The sequence below is a fragment of the Brachyistius frenatus genome, unplaced genomic scaffold, assembly GCF_029030835.1.
Source record: "Brachyistius frenatus isolate BFR_SWC_R1_liver_20210118 unplaced genomic scaffold, ASM2903083v1 Contig_12, whole genome shotgun sequence".
Classification (NCBI taxonomy): Eukaryota; Metazoa; Chordata; class Actinopteri; family Embiotocidae; genus Brachyistius; species Brachyistius frenatus.
In genome coordinates, this window is record NW_027210611.1 from 142,854 (window position 1) to 169,584 (window position 26,731).

Sequence of the window (26,731 nt, forward strand, 5' to 3'; positions counted from 1 at the left end):
TTGTAGAATGTGAATATATGTACTGGACAGTTTTTTTTTATTATTATTGTACTACAATTATAATCTACACCAGGCAGGATTGCTGTGTTGCTTGGAGGGATTACCGGGCTGTTGAGTGATGCAGTGGCCCCATTAGGGAAATGCAATGTGTGCTCAAACACCACACAGCACAGTAGAGGTCAAACAAACATCACCGTGCTGCTTTGTTCACATGTCAGGAAGTGGCTCAGTATTGTTGTAACCGTTGCTGTTAATGAATGAATTCAGTATTTTATGACGTTTCCTCAGTTACAACAACACTGCGCTACGTCAGCATGTGGTGAAAACACATGGACGTTTTTTAAAGTCAGATTAATTCCAGTCACTCCTGTCATTTTTACACATCAAGCACCAAATAAGCACAAGTGCACTTTGCAGGTTGCATTTGATGAAGAGGAAAAACATGAATGAGACCACAGCATGTCTGTTTGCTCAAAACCATTTCTGGTGATGCATAAAGTCACAAGGAGGAAGTGCAAAATACAAACATGTTCCCACATACTTTCTACCGCCTCCATCGCTGCATGTGATGAAAACAGTCACATTCCCAGTTTCACTTATGGGAAAGGAGTAAAACACAACATTATAACTAAAGGTATTTTAAGGTACTTGTACTTCACTTTTATTCAAGATGCAGAAAACCTGATTTCAGAATGTTATGCTGTATAATTTTTTTGGATAGTTATTACTGATGGGAGTATTACCCAGTGGTGGATGAAGTATTCATGTTCTTTACTTAAGTAAAAGTAGTAATACCACACTGAAAATGCTCAACAATAAGTTAGTCATGCATTCAAAACCTTGCTTAAGTAAAAGTATTAGAAAAATATACTTAAAGTATCTAAATTAAAAGTGCACACTATGCAGTAAATGCTCCCTGTCAGTGTTTTACATTATATGTGTTTTTGTTTAAACATTACTGCTGCATTAATGTGCATTTTCCAGCTTATCCAAGTGGGTTTTAAAAGTTTATTTAGCCTAAAAATAGGAGAATTTTCCTAACTCATAAAGGAACATTTAATCATTCAGTATATTATAAAAATTCAAAATCACCAAATTCAGAGTTAGATGGTTTTCAATGGACAGAAAGATTTATGAAAAACTGTAATCCTAAAAATAACTGAAGCTGTCAGACAAATGTAGTGGAGTAAAAACTACAATATTTACCTGAGATTTAGTGGTATGAAGGTGCATATAATGGAAATATACAAGTTAAGTACAAATACTTACAATTTGTACTCAAAGTACTTGAGAAAATGTACTTAGTTATGTTCCACCACTGGAATTATTATAGTTCAAAAACTGATTGTATGTTGTGGTTAAAAATCTAATTTACCCACAGCTGTCAGATGAAGCTGTGTAGCGGTGAAAGAAGTGCAATATTTCCCTCTAAAATGCAGTGATGTAGAAATATAATGTGGCCCAAAAGGACATTTTATACATTAGTCTACTGCCCCGCACACACAATGGAGGTGGTGAAAACATTTGAGACCGCACTGACAAAAAGATAGTAAAGCACAGTGCATACTGTGAGATACATCAGTCCATTGTGTCAAGTGATTTCAGGGTATTTATCATTTCAGATGAACATTGTCATTTGGAGCTGTTTCTGTGACACGTTCCCTTTATGCAGCTTCACATTCTTATTCTTTGAGCATAACTTCATTCGTGGGGTTCTTACAACGTGCAGCATTTCCTTCGGTATCAGCTGTGAAACTTTGACTTTTATTTCTTCGATGCCTCTCGTAAAGGAATCGTTTCATGAATTTCAAAGCTTGTGTTAATGTTTGTAACAGTCTCTGGCTGTGAGCTTGTATATATATATGTATATTTTTTACATACTGTACATTAATCACTGCTGTATAATGATTGTATGTTTTTAAGTTATGATGCATAATCCAGTTTGAGAAGCAAAAACAGAACCAAGAGGATTTACTATAAATTATTCTGAAAGTATGAGCTGTGTGATGGACATCAGGACAAACCACAGAGCTGTATGTTGCTTGTGATGGCTGATGGATATGGAGGACTGAAGCTCATTACCGTTCAGAACAAACGTATGGTCACTTCAGACTGATTTTAGGGTTATTGCACGGGTATAAAGCAGCTCAGACAGATGCCAAGTGGCTGTGCGGAGAGATTTCCTTCACTTTGAAGTTCATGCTCTAATTTACTGTCATTTGTCTTTCTGGTATTTGAACAGACACTGACATAAAGCACCTATGTGTTTTTATTTGTTTGTTTTTAATGGAAAGTATTCTCTTGTGTTTTTTTTTAATTTTCTTAAAATAAATGACTGCTTAATTTACAATGAAGTGTGTCGCGAAATGTTTGCATCTTTGCGTGTTTTGACGAGTCCGCGCTCGTTCGCACTGCAGCAGGCAGCGCACATCAGGTTCATCTGAAGAGAGCAGCTGTTTGATGTTTGACACGTAACGAGGAGGGACAGGTTGACTTTTGCTGGCTGGGTAAAAATGTACCTTCAACACTGTCAAGGGCTCAAAAGGGAAGCTGCTCGTGAAAAAGTGAAACGTGTCTTCTCCAGAGTTTGCACATGACAATTAGTGGGGATCAATATAAATCGGGGTATAATGCAATAAATAATCTAAAATAGGCCTTCAAACTTCTCTACCGTGAAGTCATGACTTTCACCTTCCTGATGCAAATGTCTGTGTCCGCCCACTGCTCTGATCTGCTCTTCAGACTCCTGATCAAAGCGACCCGACCCCCCCTCCTATTCTCCGCTCTTCACACCTTCATGTATTTCAAATAGAGGACGAGGTGTCAAACGTTACAAACTGACCTCCTGCAGCGACCATTTTACACCTCTGAGCATCCGCAAATCCGGTCGGCAGAGTCACATGAGCGTGCTCAATCAAGTTCATCATCCTACAAGCGAGTCTTTCTTTCTTTCTTTTTTTTTTTTTCTTTTTCTTTCTTTCTTTCATTCTGTTAAAGAGAATATGTTGTCATACAGAAGTACATTGTTTACTTATAAGTAGAAGTGGGCTACCATAATGTAAAAATTAATGCATTTTGTGCCTCCAAAAGTAAAGTTGTGACTTTGATACAGTCGAAAAAAAAGTATTGAATGGCATAAATTGCAATTTGATATCTAATAATCAAGTCATATTTTGTATCTGTAGCTGCCAGATAAATGTGGTGGTATGACCAGTTTTTTTTTCTCTGAAGTGTAGGTGGGTGGAAGTGTAAGGTACACACACAAATCAAGCACAAACATCTCACGGCACTTGAGCATTTATTAATTACTTTCCAGCACTGTGTTTGCTAAACACGGGGAACACGCTGCCATAATCCGACACTCACTGTATTAATCTTTTTCTCATCGTATTACCAAGGGTCCCTCTGAGTGAGGAGGGGGTGTTAAGGTTGCGGTACCTGTTAGAAATGACACGTTGAGTGGAGATCACAGGAACATCAGAGGCGACACTTGACTAGATCAGTGGATGAAGACTGATTTTCAGGAGAGCTGTCTTTTCTTATTCATGTGGAGAGGCAGGAGCTGATAGTGCAGAGGCAGAACAGTGTCTGTGGCTCTCACCAAGACCAGAGGTTGAGCATTGAAAGTGAGTCAGTATGCTGAGCCTGTCCTGCTGCCATAAGATGCACAGATTTGACAGGTTTATACATGTCAAATATGTACACTACAGATGTTTACTGCTCATTATTCCAAAGTTAATACAGATATGTTTGTACAATATACAAACTATGACAACTACAGATCTGAACAGTTTGGAGCCCACAGTCATGACTGCTTGTGTTATTTAAAAACATTAAAAAAAAAAAAAAAAAAAAAAAAAAAAGCTGAGCTGTTGCAGTTATAAAAACCCATTTGCCAAGTTCTCAGCCAGGCCTATATAAGGAGTGAGTGGATTTCTCATTTCACACCTCACAATGCCTACGATGTGCTGAGGGATCTTGGAGAGAGAAAATGCACACAAATGGCCTACAATTGCAGAGTAATAGCGAATATCTTGGAAACAGCAGTGGGTGGGTGGTTAGTGGGATCCTTGTGCGTGAAATAATAATACTTTTTTTCTTCTTTTTTTTCCCCAAAGAGTCTGCTGCACAATTTACAACAAGTCTTTTGTTAAAAAGATATTTATTGAAAAGTTGACAAATCCGATGAGGTAGCCTACAACCAGTCATTTGTATAAATACAAACGTTAAAAGACATCCTAAAAAGGAAATAACTTACACACAGCTATCAATGATTTTCTAGTGGGACAGCTATTTTCTACACAGCCCAGTTTGATGCAACAAGTACATATTTACATTTGCATTTAGCCCCTTCACTGAAGGCAGGCCCAGACAAGGCCACTCAGGTCACTGACCTCTGCTAAACAGATTTAATTCCATACTTTATTTATTAAATACATTTAATTGTAGTTCCAGAATATTTCTTTTACAAAGAGCTTCTCAGATGCATTTAAACAATTGTCATCTCAGCAGTGTTTTTGCCTATCCCACACAACATCCTAAACACACATCATTAAATCATCTACAGGTTTAAAACGTGCTGCTGCACTTTAAAGGCCCTACCAGGGCCTCCACACGGACTTGGAGTAAGTCAAACCGGGCAGCAAATCCTGGCTGTCTGTCTCCTCTGAAGAAGAGACCAGGCTTTGCTCCGAGTCTGTCTCATCCAGGTCAGAGCAGAAGTCATCGCTGGAAGTGGTGGAGGAAGCCGGAGACGCCATCGCGGAGTACAGGGTGCTGTCACACAGGGACCAAGTGCTGTTAAATCCGGGATTCTCTGCCACGTCCGGAAGCATCACCCGGAGCAGGTCTTCGTCGTTCAGGGGCATGCTCTCCAGGAGGTGGTTCAACAGCTCCGCGACTACTGTTGGGTCCATCCCCGGACAGGTGGACACAAAAGTGTGGACGTCGTGCATGCACTGGATGTAGCCGGCTGCAAACCGCTCACACACTTCCCGGTACGCAGCGTCCACCTCTGTGGAGACCGGGAAAAAACGACCGTTAGACGGTTCAAACACTCAACCGACGTCTGACTCTCTGCTCCGATTGGCGGAGCCGCGGTCGACGCGCACCTGTGGCCGCGGAGCAGTTAATTAGAATATTAATCCGCGACCCGTAATTTAATTAAACTAGTTTAAAAGAACGAAATTGCTCGGTGTAAGAGTGGTTCGTAAGTAGGATGCTGTTTAAGGTCAAAGTATTCGCGCAAGTAAAACATGTATTTAACTTTTGCCCAACGGCGTACTCTCAAGTAAATGCAAAATAACACGTTTACGCGTCATGTTTACCTTGAGCCCGGTTTTGTAGGATGGCCTCCACTCGTTTCACTGTCATCTCCAACACTTCGGCGTTCTCCATCTTTGACTGTAACTGCAGCGGAGGAGACAAGAAACATGAGCTACAAGCCACACAAGCTCACTGGTGAATTATCGGTGTGGTTCATTTTTTTTTAGGGACAACGCCAACACAAAGCAAAGTATCTCACGTCTGCGTCCGCGATGAGAGCTCTGAGTTCTTGCAAACTTTCATTGATGCGAGCTCTTCTTTTCTTCTCCACCAGAGGTTTTCTCATCTGCCAAAATTACAAGAAGCACAATAGAGTTAGTCGTTTAGCTGCAAAGCTAAGTCAAAACATGCAATATTGGCATTAACTTACCTTTCTGTCAGATTTGATCCCGCTGCAGTCATCACCTCTGTCCACTCCGGTTGTGTTGTTGCGGAAGGGGGCCATGTTGTTAAAAGTTTAAGCCCGCTGGACTGGAGGGTCGGGGTGTAGTCCAAAGAGCTGTTAGAGAGAAGCCCGTCAGTGGGACAGATGGCCGGGAGATCCCCGCGGCAGGACGCGCAGAGTATGGGCTGTTAATGCTGCTCTGAGGGGGCATATGCTGGCTATTTATTTCGGGTCATTTACATGTGAATAGCCAAACTGCCTACAAAGCGTCGAGGGCGCGCAAAGCTCGTACCCCTAATGGTCATGTTGGCTAATTTCCCCACTTCTGTCGGGACCACAGGCCTCGACATAAACATGAACCAAAAGACTGCCCACATAATGTAGTAGTTTCTGCTGAAACAGTATTAAAACAGGACATGCGATAAATTATTCATTTTGATCTTGGAAAAAAAAAAAAAAAATATATATATATATGTAGTACAGCGTTATTTATTTTAGCAAGCTCATCTTGCAAAAATAAATAACATTTCAACTTTTCCTCAGTTTTGAAAGCCGGGGGTGTGTCTGCCTCTCAAACCCAAATTGGGAGCTGAACTGTAAGTGAACTGTAGGGTTTTGTTGGGGTGATTGTTGCATTGCTAAGTACTTTCTTTTACAGAGTGCTCACCATCAAAGGCCATTTATCTGCCACTTCTCACATTGGATCATTAGTTCTTTAAGTATGTTAATCTGTAAAGCGTTTAAAGAGCGAGGATCCTTCTGTGCTTGCAGAAAGAAAAAATATATATAATCCCTGCATTTGGATTTTACAGTGTTGTAGTGTAATTGACCTTTGCAGAAAATGCTTATTTTATTATTTATCATCTGCTCACATGTCCCTATGCTGTCCAAATGTGACACGTGTCGTTTATATCTGCAGTGGGTCACATGTGCGCTATCATGACGTTTCACATATGGTGACGAGAGCTGTGCGTAAAGTATGTACATGTAGTTTGGCTGACAGTGACAGTGATAGCTCCGCAATGATCACTCGATTAGTGGATCCACGGAAAATTGCCAACTGTTTTGAAAATAAATTCATCGATTTGAGTCATTTATTAAAAAATAGACTTAGATGTTAAATGTTTCTGATCCCAGTTTCTTAAAGGTAAATATTTTTGTGGTTCCTGTAATTGTCCATGATAATTAGACCTACCTGAATATCTTTTGGTTATGGATTGTTGATTGTAATTTTTCACCATTTTCTGGCGTTTGAAAGACTAAACAGTTAATTGATTAATCGATAATGAACAGTTAATTTTGCGGCCCTAGTCCACTGTTAGTGGTTTAACTACACAGGTGGTAGACAGGCTGCTTGGTGTCCAGATGTGAAGGTGGCTGTAAGGCTTTAGTTAGTTTAGTGACAGAAAAAAACTGAATAGTTACATTAGTTCACTTTATAGTGGGGTTTCAAAATGGTCTTCATGCCATTAGACCTGATTTGTAAAATATTTTTAATTCTGTTATCTATAGCCCTGAAAGTCCACGTTGTAACCACATTATAAATATACGATTTGCTTTCAGGTCCATTCACAGTATTATACTACACTAATTGCATTCTACTATTCATTAAATACTTCAACCAAGGCATACCTAATTAATTGTACACGGTGTATTCTATGATACTGTATGCATTAAATGTCTTCATAAAGCCATAGAAAAGTGTTTCATTATTTTATTATTATTTTTATTATTATTATTTTTACTACTACTACTACTCTCCATTAGAAGTGACTTATTGATAACTTTATTGCAGTATAGTAGCTGGCTGAGCCCATTTTAAACATCACAACATTTCCGGATGCTAGTGTTGAGAAGAGGAGATTCAGCTTTAAATAAAACACGGAAAGCCTTACCATATCGGGCACTACCCTTCAAAATAAGGGCACAGCGTATTTTGATATGCACAAAAGGGAGATAAAATTAGTTTTTTCATCCTCAACAGCTTTAAACATTTAAGTTCATTTACTTATAAGGTAATAGGACAACGAACTGTGATTTTTCTTGTTGAATCTATTAGTCTTACCGATATAGGGACTCTTATTTTGACAGCGTCGAGGCGGCTTTTCCCTCAGTCCCACGCACTGCTTGTTCGTCAGAGAAGACGCTCTTCTGAGGTCACCGAGCCCCGGGGGCGAGCCTGCACCGGCGCTATATAATCTTCCCGGTCCGGCGAAGGAGACCAGCGCACTGAACCAGACAGGAGAAAAAGCAAACATACACTGAACAAAGAAACATGGTGAAGATCAGTTTCCAGACAGTGTCGGTGCAGAAGCCTGAAAAAGACATCGATGTGGACAAGATCATCATACCACTGGCTCATGTGAGTGTGCTCACTTTGTCTTTCTTTGTTTCATGCAGTAGCATTTGTCTTGTGTCTCAGTATAGCACGAGAAGGCTGTAGGCACTCTGCATAGGCTGTGGATAAGTAGATTAATGATAGTCTCCATTTGTTTGTCCGTGCATCATTATTTCGCTGAATGAAATGTACTTGTATACGGTTAATATATGTGCTTTTTAAAAATGCAAACATCTTAATGAATAGAACAAAATATAATATATGCTTAATGTAATATCTTGCAATTCTGTGTTTTAATAGAAGCAAAACACTGCTTATTGGCTAAAAAGTTGCATTATATAATTTTTTTTATTGTAGCTGTTACATCAAGACACTACTTATCACCTATAATAGTTTATTGTACAGTAATACAATAACAAGAGCGTACAGACCACCCCAGCCTGGGGATGTTGACATTACGTCACCTTGTTTAGTCACAGCGAGGGCACACACTCCAGAGGGTAGTCCTGTGTAAGTGTGCCTGCTTTCAGCAGAACGGGACACCTTTACCTTAAGTGGAACATAAAGTATGCACGTATCAATCAAACTCACTGTAGGAACGACATCAGCCTCGGTGTTTTAATTTAGTCGAAATTAGAGAATAACAACAGGTGTCAGATGCGGTTACTGCACCAGTCAGTGATGTCACGAGGTGTCATACCACGTGGATCCTGCAGGTAGTGCGAGCATGAGTGGTAATGTAATCCGGGATCACTGTGTTGTGTGCATATAGACAGTGTGTATCGTTTAAAGGAAGTTTAGGTTTGTATGCTCTCTTAAAATTAGCAGTAGAGCAAATTGGTATCTGTAATAAACAGAAATAAGAAAGTTACCCCTCTTTTAATTTAATTCCTGCACCGATTGTATAGAATTTCGAGGAAACCTCTGATAGATAGATAGATAGATAGATAGATAGATAGATAGATAGATAGATAGATAGATAGATAGATAGATAGATAGATAGATAGATAGATAGATAGATAGATAGATAGATAGATAGATAGATAGATGTGATGATCATATCTGGATTGTTTAAACAATTTGGACATTAGTGTGACCAGCATTTGTAGAATGGCTCATAGTTAACTGCTTATAGGAAGTCAGGTCTGTCACATTAGGTGCAGCTTTTCTTAGCTTTCTTTCTGGACTGCTACCCAGGAGTAAAACATAATTAGATATGTGGCACACTGTGCGTACGTCCGCCTCATTCTTTTTTTCACCAACACACTTGACACGGTGAACACCCCTTTATGACGCATCCGTCACTCGTGGAAAGACACTTTTGTGCCTGTTTGTTACGTCAACAGAAGGCTGCGTGGATTTTGATTGGCTGCAGTTGGAGGCCAGGCGTCAGAGTCAATGTGTGTAGATCTATTAATTATGTCCACCTCTGCTGAGGGACTCCTGCTCCACGCTATTGTTCTCGTCTTGCCTCCCGCAGAGGGAGACTTAATATCTGCAAATATGGAGTGTGGAAGTAGGCCTCTAAGAATAGACCCAGACGGCCACGTGCCAGCATCTTCGTCAGAACCTGGCACAAGCTGTTCATCCCTGCTTCCGCTCTCCATAGCAACAGTAGTAGGGAGAGGCAGCAGATTGACTGAGAGACTGTGGGTGGGCATCTGGTGTGCCTCATCCCAGTCCATCCTACGTCTACCATATCTCCTCACATGACTACTGACTTGGCAACCACCTCCCACCAGAATTAACTCTGTTACGATCATGGCTTTGTATAGGAAGTCATGGCAGTGTGAGCGGACATTATGTCCACTCGTAGTCCATCTTAGAACTGGATGTAGTTCACTTGAAGATAATATTTAAGTCGCTTCAGATTTAGACTAAAGGTTTTGCTCAGTTGACATAAAACTGAAATAAAAGACTTCAACTACAGTTACACAATCTCCATCACTTTGCACATATTTTGCATCATTGAAAAACCTGGGGTCTTGATTCGAATTGAAAATTAAACTCCCAATATTGCCGTCACAAAGATCAGTGGTATTTGGTAGATTAAGTTCTCCTTGACGAGTCTGAGCTGCTGTCTAATGCGTCTGCTTCTCTCTTTACAGGAGCAGCTTGTTCCTCCTGTCAGGCCCAAGAAGCTTTTTCCAACTGGCTTGTGCTGCCTCACCTTTGGCCTGGTGGTTTTCATGTCAGTACTGGTGCTGGCCTCCATCTACACGTACCGCTATTACTTTATACCTCAGGTTAGTTAATTCTACCTCTCTTTTCTAACATCACATCCCGAACCAGTGGTTTAATGTGAAAGTAAATGTCACATGCTAACTCAGCTCTGCTGCGTCCCATTAGCAGACACCAGAAGACAGCTTGTTCCATTGCCGGGTCATCTACGAGGACTCGGTTTATGCTCCTCTGAGGGGACGGCAAGAACTCGAGGAGAATGTCGGCATCTACCTTGACGACAACTACGAACAGATCAGTGTGCCTGTGCCACATTTTGGAGGCAGCGACCCTGCTGATATCATCCACGACTTTCAGAGGGTAGGTTAAGCACATTTTAATGTTCACGTGGTTTCCTCTTGTAAATGTTCCTGTTAAAGTGTTTCATTACGGCTGAACATTATTTCTCTGTTCATTAATTGCAGGGCCTCACAGCTTATCATGACATCGCCCTGGACAAATGCTACATCACAGAGCTAAACACAACCTTGGTGATGCCTCCACGGAGCCTGTGGGAGCTGCTTGTCAATGTCAAGGTGAGACACGTACTACATCTGCTGCCAAGGCCACTGGTGAAGCTGTTGTAAAAGCATTGTGAGAGATGAGTGGCCGTCTGAGAGAGCGAAGGACAGTGTGTTCCCGACTTCCTGTCGGCAGCGTTCCTCCCACAGACAGACTGACTCAGTGATTCATTTGTCTCTTTGCAACAGAGAGGGACGTACCTTCCTCAGACTTACATCATCCAGGAGGAGATGGTGGTGACGGGAAGGGTGAGGAGCATGAGGCAGCTGGGCCCGTTCATCCACAGGCTCTGCTACGGCAAAGAAACCTACCGCCTCAGACGCCGCATCCAGCGCCCACGTGAGTGAACACATCCGCTCCCTTTTCCAATCTGCTCAGCCAATATGAGATGCTAATTCATGAGTGATATGTGCTAGTTCGCTTGTGCTATATCTCACCGTCTTTCGCACCAACTCCTGTGAGATGTTACGTCATGTGACGCTTGCTGGGTCACTGTGATCTCTCTGTATCCAAGGAGGAAACTGTTCCTCCAGTGAGTCACAGGGAGCCCAGTGTTCAGGTTCGGTGTGTAGGAGCAAAATGAGAGTCACCGTACTGAAAGCAAATACAACCAGAACCAAATAGGGGCTTCCTTGTGAGCATTTCAGACAGTGCGTCTGCAGTGTAAGCTACTCCTGTAACAGCCTGATTGTCATGTCAGTTTGGTTGTGTGTGTGTGTGTGTGTGTGTGTGTGTGTGTGTGTGTGTGTGTGTGTGTGTGTGTGTGTGTGTGTGTGTGTGTGTGTGTGTGTGTGTGTGTGTGTGTGTGTGTGTGTGGGCACGGCCAGGGAACTTCCTGCTATGTGAGTCACTCGTAGTGCAGTGGACACATCCACACACTGTGGAGGAGGCAGTGATGCGTGTGAGTGATATCTCTGTCGTCGTTGCCTTTGATTGGCGTGTCCGATTCAGCAATGATGCAACAAACTTCCCCCTGAGTACATATATGGATGTGGTTTGTGGGGATCACCACCGCTGATTCAAAATGGATGCTGTAGGCCTGCTAGCAGAGAAGTGCTATGAACATACCTTTTTTCCAGCGCTGCACAGATTCTCAAACGTGTCTTCTTTTTTCTTCCAGGTATCGAGAGGCGCGAAACAAAGAGGTGCCACAACATCCGTCACTTTGAAAACACTTTTGTGGTCGAGACCGTCATCTGCGACAGGTTCTAAATCTGAGGCGGAAATCACAGCCATCCAAATCTGAAGCCAATTTCAAACCATACCTCTTGAATTCCTTGGGCGTTAAACTGCACTTTAAGAACAAGTATTTGTTCAACAGTTTTAGTTTCACTTTTAATGTTTTCGTCTCAACTTGAAAATGCTCTCTTTGTTTTGGTCATGTACCATGTTAATGTCTTTTTTTATTCAAATCCTCTGTATATTTGGATGAACTTACAGATGTTCGGATTTTTCTGTAGCTTGTCATGTTATGCAGACGATGTCAATGTGTGTCTGTGACATTTACATCAGAGGACTTGATTTGACTTTAGACTTGTCCTTGTATTTGTTAGTAAGTCAGTGCACTGTGGGTGATGGTAAGAATATCTGGAAGCTGCTCGCACTGTGCATTCGTGTTAATATTTGTTCCTTGGTTGTTATTTTATTTTTGTTTGAATGTCCAAAAATGGCAAAACATACCTCATGTAGTTAAGATGTTTTTTTTTGCTGGTTTGTATCATTAATGAATGGTGTACATAACTTTGATTGTTCCTAAGCAATATATACTGAAATTGATTTTTCTTCTCAATTTAATATTGTTACATCCATAGATTTTTATCTGAAATCGACTTGTTTTGTGAATGATCATTTCTTTATGGTTTGCCTCTTATTTCTTTGGTATGACACTTTCCTACTCCTTGGATTTAAATGGCTTTAGACTGTAATTAGTAGCAGTGCTGTAGAGGGACAGAAGGAACCAAAGTCTGCAGTCAGTGATGCGAAGCGTAGTGCTAAGGACAGATGAAATGTTCATGAAGAATGGGTTATAGTTTAGATCAGTTACTGTAGATGATATCAAAGATTTTTGTCTTGCTCTTCCTCCTCTTCACTCAGATTTCCCTGTTGTCTTTAGCTCTTGCCAGTTTCCAATCCTTCCTATCTTGGCATTATAATCTCTACAATGTTGATTCGTCCCAACTTTTGGGGTGTCTTTCTAATGTGTGAACATGTTTCATTGTCTCTGGATACTTAATTTTGCTGTGCAGTCGATTTTCGTGTAATATCTTGCTGCTTTAAGAATAAATTATCAAACTTTTTTTGTCTTTTGAATATTCTTCAGTGACACTTTCAGTGAAGCTTAATCAGTCTGTAAATTATAGGTTGGCATAAATGGAGATTGTATAAACAATGCAGACAACATGTAAACTCTAAAATGGCAGTTCAGGAAATGAGGTGACATTTTCTGCTGTAAACTTCCTCGCATACATTACTGGAACAAAAACAGTTTTAACTACTTGTGAATTGTGGTGGAACTTTTTTGTGGTAAATTACATACGTTACAAAATGTATGTGTTCTGGTTTGTGATATTTCACTTTAAAACCAAAGAGAAAGAAAATTATTTTAAAAAGAAAGAAATCTTGCTGGTTGAAAATGAAAGTATAGAGACATAAGTAATGCCAGAAAACCAACAGATAACAGTTTTAAGGCTTGTTTTTGGTTTTATAAAAGAGCTTTTCAGAGATTACACTGTACAGTAAAAACAGCATGAGACAAGCGCTGTCTTAAAAACACCTCCAACTGCTACCACAACACGACTGTTCAACAACAGCATTATAAGGCTGGCGGCAGCTTAATGTACTTCATATACAACTTTCCGTTTGAGTTTAAGTTTGACTGCATTCACATAAATCAAATGTCCCCGTGTAAACACACTACAGTAACATCAAAACAGTACTATGAACACTCCCATAGTACAGAGGCGGAGGCCGACCGCCTTTCGCAATTTTAATAACATTATTGCACATTTAAGGCTAGATTATAAAAGTAAAACAAAAAAATGCAAATGAAAGGTCAATTGTATTTTAACAATATTCGCCTATGTCATGACTAACAACATATACTGTAGTCTAAGTTGAAATTGATATGTACAAATAAACACAAACAAACAGTCAGTCAGTTTGCAGCCGTAAAAACTGTAAGCAGACCTCCGAAGACAAATGCTACAAATGTGTTAATGTATTGAATATTATGAATATTATTTGGGTTTGCATTAATAAGGGCAGGAATACATTTTAAAACTATACAGGTAGAAAATCTTTGTTACTCAGCCTGAAGCTTTATTTGTATAAGGATTTTTAGGACTGAATCATGAATAAAATGTATTTTTACATAAAATTCTTTAAAAAAAAAAAAAGAGATAATACCCCAAATTTATGAGTTAATATATTTTGATGCAATATTCAGAGTTATTTATTAATCACTTTTGCTACAAGGAAGTATCCTTAACAAGTCACAATGGGCAGATGAACCAAATAATTTTTACGAAATAATTAAGTTCTTAAAAATGCTATTACAAAACTCTGTTGTTGTTGAGTTACTAATCATTTTAATATTTTTTAATGTTTTTAATGAATAATTATTTATTACATGCATGTGTTTCAAAATGACAACTAGTTGGGGTGATTAACACACCATCATTTTTTGATGTACTCAATAAGGAAATATGGAAATTCATATTTTAATCAATATGTAAATTTAACTTATTTAATAGCTTAAATTTATTTGAATTACTTATTTCAAGTTGTCTTTTTATGTAAATGTACTTTTTATATATTACAGATCTTATTTGAATTAAAAATGAGTGTTATTCAAATAATACGTTGATTAATTTACAAAGTGTGTCAATTGAAATGGATATGTCTGACATGTATCGTCCCTGATCATAATGGGTGATCTTTAATGACAGCTTTAGAACAGTAAAAGCTGCTTTTACATATCCTTCACTTCAGTTCTTGAGAATGTAAATGACACGTCTCTGCAGCTGGCTCTTTCAAAGGAATCATACCGCATGTCAGTGTTTCACTGGTCAGTTTGAAAGATTGAGAGCTGTCTCCCTGTCTCCCTGTAATCATTCTAGAAATGTGTCACATTGCGGCTTGTTGGTGGGTTTTCTTTTTGCAGCGCATCTTTTGGGTATCAGAGCTGTTTAAGGTTAGAGAGGTGTTGCGGGCTTCCTGTTGCCGGACCAAATCACGCAGCTTTATTTTCCACTCAGCGGTTAATTGTGATTGCACTCTGACCTGCTTTATCTCCAACGTTTTCTCTTAGTGCATGCCACGCTTGCTCACCAGCTACAGGCAACAACCCTGGCTTCTCTTCAGTTTCACTGCCCTGCTAAAATAAGCAACCAGATCAATAAGCAATCACTGCCAGCGGTCCTCTGGGGACAAACTACAGCTGAACTTGAATCGGCTTTGCCCCGTGTTCACACCTCTGAAGTGCTGTAGGTGGGTCTTCTTTGGCTGACCATTGACATCCTGAAGGTGTGTTTTGTGCTCCTCACCTCGTGGGCAATGAAGTAGTAGCACAGAGCGTCCAGACAGCAGGTGACGTTGGACAGACACATAGCGATCTGTATGAACAGGCTGATCCTCATCTTGGAGTCGCAGTCCTGAATCACTCCTTGGTGCACCTGACAGTATGCGGGGTTACAGGAACAGAGAGTAAATGAGGGGGATAGTGAGCAAGGCAGTGACATGCAGTAAAGGTCCAGCAGGCCGGGAATCAAACCAGGGGTCACTGCTGAAAGCATTTACACCCATGTGGTATGTGTTTTAACCACTCGCCTATTGGGTTACCCCAATACTCAGCTTTAAAAATCTTATTGTGACAGCAGAGGAAACACAGCAGTGTTTGAACTCTGCTGTATTATTGCAGGTCTTTATCAGGCCTTTTGAAGATTACCTCAGCATAAATCAACACTAATTGTTACATAATGTTGTACTTGTTCAACACTGCAATTCTATTTTTCTTTAAATAATTATATCTAAAACATTTTAATAAAATTTATATTCACTGCTCAGGGTCATATATACCAATGAGGACATGTGTGTCCTCTACAACAGTGTTCAGTTTAACTTATTATTTTATTTATCCCTTGCCTCCAGTGAGTCAGATCTTGAGGCTGCATACAGCATGATTCCTCAGCCTTTTTTTGTGGCTGAAATAAAGGTGACAAGTGACGTGTGATACAAAAAAACAAAAACAAAAAAAATATTTGTTTCAATGCCCAATGGGTGAAAAATGACTCTCATCTAAGAACTGTCCCGTAATATAGTATAACTGTAATTATTTTTCTTCTAACCGAAACAGACAGCATTTCAGAAGTATTTCTAAAGTTCAAACACGACCTAATTCACAAATCAATCACGGCCTGTGATTTTTTTTTTTTTAAACCACATAGACTTAAAAAAAAAAAACCCGTTTTGTTCGAGTTTTTGGGAAATCTGTCTTCTTTATCATTAACTTAATTTTTTTTTTTTTTTTAAATTAAGTAAAAATGTATATATAAATGATATTTTTCAGACATTGCCTGGGACATTTCAGACTGATTTATTAACATATATTTTACATTTTGGAATTAAGTTGGTGAGAAGGAGATTAGAAATTTAAATATGTATTTTTTCTAGATCTGCGGCTGGAGATTGTGATACAACACAGCTACCAAATGGACCATGAGGTGACATAGCTTTGTCACCTTTACTGATTGTTTATTGAAACCAGTGTCATTCTTTTCCCTTAAAAGTTTACTTAAAATGAACTTGCACTTCATCTCACCAGGAACTGCAGGAGGATGCCCAAGTGGCTCGGGGTGAAAGGCACCAGGAAGGCACTCAGACTGCTGTAGATGATCTTCACACAGGCCCGGCTCTGGCTGCTGTGCTGGCCCGACCGCTGAAGTGCCCAGATAGTCTGAAGTGAACAGTAAACCACCACCAGTGCAGGCAACAGAAAGCCAAACACCTGCAGGCAGATGATCAGCGGAGGGCTCCAGCCTTTCTGCGAGAACCCGTGGAAGCAGTGGAAGTCCGTCTGCCCCCCTTCTCTGAATCGGTAGATGGTTGGAGAGAGTGCTGCGAGCACCAGCCCCCAGACCCCAACGCAGGTCCCCAGAGCGGCTTTGGGCGAACGCAGCTGCTTGGCTTTGAATGGGTGACAGATAGCCACCCATCTATCCACAGCTATACACACAATGGTGTAGATGCTGCCATATATTCCAACAAAATACAGGCTTTCTAAGAACGAACAGAGTGGTTGGAGGGAGGCGGGCCACTGGTGATTGGTGGCGTGCATTTTGAAAGGAAGAGGAAAGAGGAGGAGCAGGTCCATCAGGGCCAAGCTGGTCATGTAGATAGTTGACTCTGTCCACTTCCGTAGGAAGACACAGAACACCAAGAGTGCTACAACATTGAGAATCACACCGAAGAGGAATATGGGCATGTAGATGACCAGCTCCAGATATCTCATCAGGTGGTCCACCCCATCAAAGGTGCAGTTGGCTGTCATGGTGTCACTGCAGAAAAATAGTTTGATGTGATTTCAACAGTGTCAGCCAGGATTTCAAAGCAGATTTCAAGTTGTAAAAGTGTCTGTGAAAAGAATGTGTCTTTCCTGTCGTTACTCTTTGTTTCGTTCCCACACAGAAGTGTAAGTACCACGCGACACCGTGCCAAGCTACTTGAAACCTCCCGGTCTTGTGGGTACAGAAGGTGCAAACGTGTTTTAAGTTTCTGGTGTAAATGCCAAAGATACCAAAAGAAGTTTTTGAATATTATATTCCCTTTATTCTCAATGTAAGTTTAAGTTGGCAGTAATAGTAACGTTTGTACAGTATAGGCTGAAGTAACAGGTCATTTATTTGGGCCTTTAATGTAACTGAAAATGACACAAGATTTAAAAAGGTTTGAAAGCAGCAACTCAGTCATATGTTTTCACTGTCTACATGGTTTTTTTTTTTTTTTTTTTACCTTTTCACTTTATCTGTCCTTAATTAAACACTAACAAGAATCCCATTAAAATCTGAGTGTTTACTGATTTAAATGCAGCTGAATATAAATAATAAGGTGAAACATGGAAATACTATGCAGTTGTGCTCATGGCAAACGTCAGCGTGTGACAGAGAAAGCCCAAGTTCTTATCATTCTGAGGAGTGGAAAATATAAATAAAATAGAGAATAAAACAAAATATATTTCTGACCTTTGTGGCTGTCAATTGAGAAGATAATGCACAACATTATCATCACGTTAAAAATTTAATAAACAACTGTCAATACAAAAACTTTATTACAGTGATCAAAATGAAGGCCAAAGGAATTCCAAATAAAATAAAAAGTAACAGGTGTTTTAAAAAAATATTTTTAGACTTATTTTGTACTTCTATTTTATAATATGCAAGTAAATCTGGCTTGTAATTGAAACATTTTAATGAAGCTACATTAATTTTCAATTCTTTTTTATCTTACCTTTAACCGCAACACTTGAAAAGTCTAGTCTAGACTGTTTTCGTGTCAGCTGTAGAGTGAAAAGTGTGAAATCCAGCCGTGTTTTTACCTCATGCCCGTCACGTAGTCTCTCAGTCACTGAATCTTGTTTGAGCTCTGCCAGACAGACTTCTGCTTTTGTACCTTTGTTGTTTCATCACCACTTCCTGAGTAATGCCACACACCATGCATGTGTGTTAAGACCTGCATTATTGTTGCTTAAAATCAAAACAGACACGAATTTGTCCAGTAGGTCTTATACTTACATTCTGGCTGACACTTGTATGCCCGATCGCTGCAAACCGCCAGAACAGAATTCATCTGTATGTGTAAACATCTGCAGAAATTAACTTCTCACTTTTTGAAGTGCTGAGCAATACACTGAGATGATGAGGTCATTATCTGTGAAGTGTGGGGTCCTTTCCTCTTATGCCATTGCGTACCGGGTATACTTTGATTTGTATCTACTGGATGGACAAAAGACATTTAAAGACACCAACCCTAGTTTCTGAGACATTTTGACAGGCACCCTTTAACTATATTTGACATAATCAAAGTTAGTTACATCCTTAATAATATTTAAACAAAAGATAAGTATAATTTAGCAAGAATAATTTGTGTTTTGAGCTAAGTGCTACTGCACCGTGCTAACGTGCACCCAATGCTACCATAATGATGTTTATCATCTTAATTTAGAGTTTAAGCATGATGAACATTTGTTAATTGGCACAAAACACTAAGTACAGATAAAGCTGATGGCACTGTCAGTAGTTTTTGTTTGTAAACCAAAGCACTGGATACATTGAAATGTTGGCCTGACGGTGGCTCTAGATTAAAAGTTATGGACGGGATTGCCAAAGTTTTGCTAATTCAACTTGAGGCTAACAGTAACGTCTACCAACGTCCGTGGAAATCTGTCCTATAATTACTACGATATTATTGCATTCAAAAACCATTCATGTCAACCTCATGGTGGCGCTAGAGGAAAAGTCAAAAGGCCATGAGATTCAGTAGGACTCTCATCCGGATGCAAAAATTGTCTGTACAGAACTTTATCTTAATCCATCTAAAAGTTGTGGAGATATTTAAGGATGGATGAAAGTAGTGAAACAATCTGCTGACCGACAGACCATCCCCACATTAGCATGAGCTAAAAGACCAAAATGCACAAACCTAATATGACAAGGATACACAAACTAAATCAAATGAGGATTCAATCAAATTGAGGAAACTGCAGTATTGGGTAATTCTGCAGGTCTCTCGTGGTAGTTTCTGGTTGTGGTTTGTTTCCTCTTACTAGAATTTCCACCACTTTATTGAAATTAACTCACAAAGGTTGTGAGCGTTCACTGCACCTCGTGAGTGTAAATTTACTAAACTGTTGTTGGGCAGGATTATTTTTTTAATCATTCTTAAAAATAATCAACATGTTAAAACATATATGCAGTAAAGGCCTGGACTTTGTGACTTTTTGTATGTATTGGCTCTCTATTTTGTTTTTGTCAATGACTTGTTTGTTTACAGTATCTGGCAGAAACAAATAATACATTTCAATGAGCCCAATACTATGATTACTGTATCAGTGCTGGTTTTAGTCTGAGAGTTTATTCTTTCAAGTGTGTGAGAAGCTGCAGAAGCAGATTTAAACTGTGATTAAATTGCTGGGTTTCCTGGTTTCGGGTGCTGAGATGACTTGGCCGAATTAAAAGTGTGAGAATATGTTGTCGAGGCCTCTTCTCAGCTGTAAGGTGAAAGTTTCCACTCACCTGCATTAGTTAGCAGAGAAAGATTTTTAAACTACAATAAATCAGAAAAAGTTCAGGGCACATGAGTGTGAAATGTTACTTTCAGTTTTGGAAAAAAAATATATAGGTGCAAAGCACACTGCCACCTACTGTTGTTAGTGAAGTGAAGCCACTGACCTCATTTAAATGTATTTATTTATTTATGGTCATTAGAAACACAAATATTTTCAAAATCAATATTTGGCATTTTTGCACTGGTGTAAAGATTAAAGCAAATTTTACCCAAACAGCAATGAAATAAATGGACTACAGTTGTAGTGTAAAAATGTGATTTTGATTTATAGTAACTAAAAGAAAAGATTGCAAAAAGATGGAAATGAAAATATGTTGTGTATCTTTAGAGAATTTTTTAAATATTTTTATTTTGTATCATTAAAAACTGTAAGTCATACAGTACAGTAGTGTTTAAAGACATGGTTCTAATAATAATATAAATAATTCCTCTTTATCGCTGTTGATTACTGATCATTTGCTAGATAACACACGGTAGTCTCAGACATTTGGCATCTGATTTATTTATTTATTCAAATTAAATTGGGCAAGTGACATCACCATGGCAATATCCAGCTATATGGCTGATGACTGTGGGGCTTATTAGAAAAAGACAAGATAATTTTACCAAAATAATATTTCCCCTGAAAAAAACAAAAATAAACAACTAAACACTGAGTTGAGTGCAAACACAATCATCCAAGCTTTAACTTCATATTTGCTCTGCAGGTACATCCAACCCAACTACTGTTTACATTCACTGAAGAAGCCGTTTTAAAAATATTCTCTTCTTAATTTGACTCTACAAATGTTTGTTAATGGAATAATACACATGTCAAAATGTGTATATGGGTGACACCAAGGGAATATTTAAAAAAAAATAATTTGGCATCATTCTAAAAGACTAATAATAACCTTGTGTGCAGGCCCATTAATCTCATATATAGTTCTCATTAAATGGAAAAGAAATGGAAAATGGAAAACTTAAGACAGAGAAACAAACAATTTCCCAAAAGTAAAGGCAAAGACATGTAGGATGGAGGAAGAAGAAGAAAAAAAAAAAAAACTACACGCATGCAAGATCTTAAAGTAAAAAGCCGAGCAAAATTAAAATGACATGGACATGCTACAATTGCACTGGAAGAGCCAGCCAGTTTCTTCGATTATTCCCATGGTAACAAGTGGACATGTTGCGCAACAATTTGAGTGTTTACAGAAGTAAGTCTGTAAATAGTCAAATAAGGGACCTGCCACAATTTCCAGCATCTACAGTGAAGTAAAAGACAGCTCATTTTTGACAAAGAGACGGGAAGGGGGGGGGAAGCTGGGAACTTAGAGACTGAGAAGCAAAAGAGGAATACTGACAAAAACACTCATGCTGTACAAACACACACATACATAGTTAGACGTGTTCACTCTAGGAGGCAGTGAACTTCCTGAGTGTGATGACGATGAGGGCGAGGAGGACAGATGCTCCCAGGAAGACTGCTATAACTATGGCTGTGATGGCCCCCGGCCCCAGAACCCCTGCGCACACATAAACACAGACATACAATCACTTTCACATTGTTTCAATAATCTGACATCTAACATAGAACATAAAACATTGGTGGTTGAGCATGCTCAATTGGTCAGTCATGCCAGTTTTACCTTCCTCCACGTCCAAGGCCTGCGAGTGTGTGGCATCCTCGTAGTCGTAGGTGATGGGCTGCTCCTGGAAAGGGTCTTTGGTGGTGATGTCACTTGGTGGGTCTCCAGATATGGTGTCCTGGTTGTCCCTGCTTGTTGAGACGGTGTCTGCAACCGTCTCTACATTAGAACCAAAAACAGACTTTATCACCTGTGCATGTTTTTAACGTGACTGATCCAGAAGCGGACATAAACTCACATCATCCCTGTACGGACACTGACTGGCTGCTGGGCAGGATCAACTTACTGAGTGTTTTCTTCAGGCTGTCATTTCACTGCAGGGCGCACGGCTTTGCTAATGGGCTTGTCTGCCTTTTCTCGGGACGCTGAGGTCTCGGGGATGCAGAGCTGAGTGCATGGGCCCTTCTGTAACGACTCCAACAGCCTCTCTCTTGTCTCCCTGGGTTAACAGCTCAGGTCTGGGTATAAGGATGTCTTTGTAGAGGATGGACATTTTGTCCGTTTGCGCTACAGGTATCCTCGCAACATGTTTCACTTTTCCACAAGCAAACTTCAAACAGAACAAACAAACAGTCTGTAGGCGAGGCAGTGATTTGCTGATTGTGCATAAAGCTCTCCGCTCTCGTCTTCGATTGTCTGTTCTCTTTCCATCCCAAATTGCTGTTGTCCGACATTCCTCTCCTCTGAGCGTGAAGTTACCCTGAGACTTTTCACACCTCTGCATCAGCCAGGGAAACAAGGTGTCACTCTGGGCCACATTTTTGTGTTTCCTAACTCAACTTTTAGAGCCCACCCCCTGGAAATGAAAAAGTGTAAACCACTTCACTCTGTGATTGTGGTTGCTGCTGTCTCTAGTGATCGATCCGCTTCTTCTCAGAAATCCAAAGGAACATGGCAAAAAAAATGTGATCGTCATTTTCCTGAAAAAAAACCCCACCCTCTTCATGCACAGGCCCACCCATTCAGACACTCACAGATTGACTTATCCTGTCCTCAACTCTATGCATACCAACTAAACCATAATCCAAACATATTTACACTCAGCTTATTTAACGCAACATATTTACTTTGTAGCCTGTGATGGCCTCAGTAAAGTCCTTCACCCCGTTTCACATCTTTTCGCCACTCTGTCATTATTACAGACACCTCATTTATAGTGTTCGACGGATGGGGGGAAAAAAACATGACAAAATGACTAAAAACCAGTGCCTGTGATATCATATCAAGTCGTCACATATAATGCCCTGATATGCACTTCAGATGTGCGTATTTCGCAGTGTTGACGCGTATGCAGCTTCCCGTCCCGTAGCTGGCTGAAGGGTTGGAGGCCTGGGCCCGTGGCCAGCTCAGCCATCAATGAGGCCTTCAGCCGAGGGCACAAAAGGCAGCTTGTGCGGTCACGCAGGGCGGCAGGCTGCAACCAGTAACAACCGGCCGGGCCCAAACCAGGCACCGGCTGGGCACTGGATGTCAAACAAACTTGTTTATTAAATAGTCCCTGTGTGTAAAAGGTTGTGCCTTCTGGACAGCCTGATTTAATAAAAAGGCAAAAAATAATAACATGATGTTTTCCGTTGGGTGTTTGTTTCCATGGGGAGGAGTTTACTCAAGCTAATTTCTGTTCAGTGGGATATACATGACTGAAACCTCTAGAAACAAAACCTATCTCCTCTCTGTCAGTGAAACAAAATCTTTTGAAAAACCGCAGTCGTGTGACTATTCAGCCAACAATGCTTGAATGAACTGATAACAAAACTCTAGTTTTTATTAAAGTGGTTATTATACAATGTCTTTTCATAGGTGGCTGTTCAATATTTACAACTGTAGTTGCTTTGTTTAATTATGCAGTTGTACAAGTACAGTGTTGGAGTTTGTTTGGATTTTTTTAACCAATTATCCATAACCCTCAGGATTTTGAGTGTAATTCTTTATTTTCGAATTATCTTTATTGTTTATCTATTACTCTATTATTCTGTTTATTCATTGTTTTTTTGACTGTATTAATATATTAACAAATACAGGTGTTTATTTGTGAGTTGTTGATTATTTCAACGATTAAGTTTTGGCTTTCTGTTTGAACTATTTCTTCCATTTGCCAACTATTTCTACTAGTTATTAGCTAATGAGTTTAGCAAGTTACCTTTTTCCATTGTTTTAGCAATTGTTTATTCAATAGCTGTCTCAAGAGTCCATTACTTTTAACTAACCAAGTTTCTCAACTGTTTATTTATCACTTTTACTATTTCAACCAATTATTCATTACTTTTGTCCGTTTCAGAATTAGTATCCAATTATTTGTAGATACATATTTCACCCAGTCTTTTAGCGAACCAATTTAGCTGTTCAGCTCGGTTGTAGATTTCGTAAAGATTAGTATCACATTTTAATCTTGTGTGTTTCCTTTTCAAAAGAAATATATGGATATACGTGCTGTATATTTTGATGACAGTTTAGTTTTTCTGCTTGGGTTTGGCGGAGCTGTGTGTCCTGGGTCAACAGCAGGAGCACCTCTGGTTCGTCGTCACACTTTTTAAAGACATGCTGTAACTCCAGATGTCAATCAAGAAGCCTCCTTCTCTGACACTACAAACGTCCAGAACTCATTAAAGTGTGGCAGACTGTAAGTCAGGCTCATTTCAGACAGTAAAAACACAGAAGACCATTTGTTGGTACCTCAGGCCTCCACGGTCAGGATTTCACACCGGCCAGACAGATGACAAAGCGCGCAGACAAGTGCGTGTGAAAAGCAACCTGGCAGAGCATCGAAACGCGACATGGGTGGTGATGTGTGCCCTTGTTTCACCCTCTTTAACTTCCATAAATGGTGGCCACATTTTCCACAGTTCAAATCTTTGAAAAATGAACGGCGTGTTTTGGATTTTACTTTGAAAAGAGGAGGGCTGGAATAGCCCTGAATAACTAAAGCAACTGAAGTTCAGTTGCTCGAATTGGTCTCAATTTCATTCAAAACTAGTAAACTAAAGTAACCCTTTTCTGTATTGTAGGACAAGACTCTAACATGAATAGATCATCAACCACTTGATGAAGAACATCAAGAAGAGTTGGTGAGTAATTATCATCCTGTGTTGCTTAAACTCCTTATTTGACACATCTTGGTGTGTTTCCCATGCTGAGTCAACCGATGAGGCTGCGTGTCACGCTGCTGCAGTCAGTGGGACGGTGTTGTGGTAAGGACTTGAAACACTAGAAAATACAGTATATGACAACCATGACACTCATAACAAATGTGTGTAATAAGATAAGTCTGCAGAGTAGACAGTGTACAGCCAGGAGGAACACACGCCGTCCTAGTTCTCTTGGCTGTTTTTTCCAGATTCTTCTGTTTGTTTCCAGGATCAAACTAAAGTCTGTCCCCCAGTGTTGTCACGCATAAAGATTGAAAGATCTATGTTTTTAGAACGGTATAGGGAAGTCACAACCACCCGCAAAAAATCCTGATGTTTCAGGTGAAAAGGTGAAAGCCTTTGTTCACAATTTTGGTTTTGGGTAAAAAGAGAGTTCTCAGCCTTTTTTTTTTTGTTTTTGTCTATACAGGACAGGGAGGACATTGTTGTCCTCGTAACACCCTTGTCGTCCCACTGCCCTCTTAACCTCGACTCTGACTTCTGGGCCTCAAAGCTGCTGTACTGTGTCCAGATATTCTCTCAAGTGGATCTGAGAGACATCACAAAGAGGAACGGAGAATTACACACAGGAGTAAATGAAAGTGAAATAAAAAGCTGTGATGAGACATCTTAAATAGCACTTATTCCGATAACCAGTTGGCGTCAGGTGTGAACGCTCACTACATCACAAAAAAAAATAGAAGAACTGTACAAAACTTCATCTGCTTATCCAAAATCTCTTCCCGTAAATGAGATGAAGTTCCACAGCACCTAAAATGCAAACCAATGCCACACTGAATCACTTCAGCGGAGCTCGAGCGAGAGGGCAGCCAGTTTATAGACTTGCATACGAACATCAGGCATCATGAAAGTAACCGAGTCATCTTGTTTGTCAAAGGGCAGCTTTCACAGCTCGCACAGCTTCAACAACTGCATCATTTACATTAGGCTGCCAGCGCGCGCGCACACACACACACACACACACACACACACACACACACACACACACACACACACACACACACACACACACACACACACACACACAGGCCTGAGTGTGTGTGGAAAAGAGGGCAAAGATGGACACCAATACACCTTTGATATGATAACTAAAGAGGAAACGTCAGGACACAACTGCAGAATTTACTATATGAAAGACTATAAGCTTTAAAATGTCTCACAAATTTTAAGAACAAAGCGGCAGGATGAAAAAAGACCAGCGATAATTTAAAAACAAAAATAAACAAATGTTTCCATAACGACAGGCTTGAATGTCTTGATACAATTTACTGTCGCCGTCTTTGTTAAAACGCCACTTTCCCTGCATCGCCATCAGCCAGACGGTGTCTATAAATCAGTCTTCAGTCTTACATGCCTTTTCTTCTCGGAACATTTCCACCTCAATTACCTGCGGCACAGGCAGGCGCAGTTGTTACTACCCCAGCCATAGAAATAAAATAAATGTCAAACACACCTAACAGGAGGTTTTACCTGTGTGTACAAAGGCTACCAAGAGGCTGAGGAGCACCAGCAGGACGACTCTGCAGACACTGCTGCTGCTGCGAACCATGGTGGCTGCGAAGGATGAGCGTCTCCAAAACTCCTGGAGCAGATGACTTCGAATGAGTAAGTGACCCAAACGAGGGGAGCAGGAGAATGAGTAGAGGGGAGCGCAGGAGGGAGAAAGGTAGGCGGCTGAGGGGTGAGGGAAGGGGTGGGACTAGGTGTGCACAGGACTGTCCGGACAGTGTGCACTTTGTGAGCACATCATCGCAGGACCCACCCACTCCAGAACCCCTCCGGCCACATAGTTGGGCGTGAGGGGTAAACATTCGGTGGCCGCTGACCG

The 26,731-nt window shown here is 40.2% G+C and overlaps 4 protein-coding genes across 4 annotated transcripts; 1 reads left to right on the forward strand and 3 right to left on the reverse strand.

Moving 5' to 3' along the window:
* Positions 1-4,145: 4,145 nt before the first annotated feature.
* hes6 (hes family bHLH transcription factor 6) lies at positions 4,146-7,882 on the reverse strand. Its single transcript, XM_069691996.1, has 5 exons — positions 7,776-7,882; positions 5,696-5,824; positions 5,525-5,611; positions 5,328-5,409; positions 4,146-5,014 (listed from the first exon to the last, which is right to left on the reverse strand). Exons 2-5 carry the CDS (start codon positions 5,768-5,770, stop codon positions 4,599-4,601), a joined length of 660 nt encoding a protein of 219 aa, XP_069548097.1. The 5' UTR covers positions 5,771-5,824; positions 7,776-7,882; the 3' UTR covers positions 4,146-4,598.
* A 26-nt stretch (positions 7,883-7,908) lies between these two features.
* On the forward strand, positions 7,909-13,086 carry itm2cb (integral membrane protein 2Cb). Its single transcript, XM_069691995.1, has 6 exons — positions 7,909-8,072; positions 10,157-10,294; positions 10,398-10,589; positions 10,694-10,804; positions 10,979-11,129; positions 11,911-13,086. Exons 1-6 carry the CDS (start codon positions 7,986-7,988, stop codon positions 12,000-12,002), a joined length of 771 nt encoding a protein of 256 aa, XP_069548096.1. The 5' UTR covers positions 7,909-7,985; the 3' UTR covers positions 12,003-13,086.
* Positions 13,087-14,579: 1,493 nt separating this feature from the next.
* On the reverse strand, positions 14,580-18,407 carry LOC138617178 (G-protein coupled receptor 55). Its single transcript, XM_069691931.1, has 3 exons — positions 18,382-18,407; positions 16,609-17,344; positions 14,580-15,463 (listed from the first exon to the last, which is right to left on the reverse strand). Exons 1-3 carry the CDS (start codon positions 18,384-18,386, stop codon positions 15,257-15,259), a joined length of 948 nt encoding a protein of 315 aa, XP_069548032.1. The 5' UTR covers positions 18,387-18,407; the 3' UTR covers positions 14,580-15,256.
* Positions 18,408-20,541: 2,134 nt separating this feature from the next.
* snorc (secondary ossification center associated regulator of chondrocyte maturation) lies at positions 20,542-26,452 on the reverse strand. Its single transcript, XM_069691919.1, has 3 exons — positions 26,374-26,452; positions 21,758-21,916; positions 20,542-21,634 (listed from the first exon to the last, which is right to left on the reverse strand). The coding sequence occupies exons 1-3, from the start codon at positions 26,450-26,452 to the stop codon at positions 21,525-21,527; spliced, it is 348 nt and encodes a 115-aa protein (XP_069548020.1). The 3' UTR covers positions 20,542-21,524.
* Positions 26,453-26,731: the final 279 nt, after the last annotated feature.

Bases quoted from the DNA above. Each gene is read 5' to 3' on its own strand.
- hes6 (XM_069691996.1), bottom strand. From the start codon at position 5,770: ATGGCCCCCTTCCGCAACAACACAACCGGAGTGGACAGAGGTGATGAC. The intron at 5,410-5,524 runs GTGAGATACTTT...CCTCCGCTGCAG, and splicing joins CTCTCATCGCGGACGCAGAC to TTACAGTCAAAGATGGAGAA. The intron at 5,015-5,327 runs GTAAACATGACG...CGGTCTCCACAG, and splicing joins CCTACAAAACCGGGCTCAAG to AGGTGGACGCTGCGTACCGG.
- itm2cb (XM_069691995.1), top strand. From the start codon at position 7,986: ATGGTGAAGATCAGTTTCCAGACAGTGTCGGTGCAGAAGCCTGAAAAA. The intron at 8,073-10,156 runs GTGAGTGTGCTC...CTCTCTTTACAG, and splicing joins TCATCATACCACTGGCTCAT to GAGCAGCTTGTTCCTCCTGT. The intron at 10,805-10,978 runs GTGAGACACGTA...TCTTTGCAACAG, and splicing joins AGCTGCTTGTCAATGTCAAG to AGAGGGACGTACCTTCCTCA.
- LOC138617178 (XM_069691931.1), bottom strand. The intron at 15,464-16,608 runs GTGAGATGAAGT...GCATACTGTCAG, and splicing joins GCATCCTCCTGCAGTTCCTG to GTGCACCAAGGAGTGATTCA.
- snorc (XM_069691919.1), bottom strand. From the start codon at position 26,452: ATGGTTCGCAGCAGCAGCAGTGTCTGCAGAGTCGTCCTGCTGGTGCTC. The intron at 21,917-26,373 runs GTAAAACCTCCT...GTTCTAATGTAG, and splicing joins GGTAGCCTTTGTACACACAG to AGACGGTTGCAGACACCGTC. The intron at 21,635-21,757 runs GTAAAACTGGCA...ATGTGTGCGCAG, and splicing joins GGCCTTGGACGTGGAGGAAG to GGGTTCTGGGGCCGGGGGCC.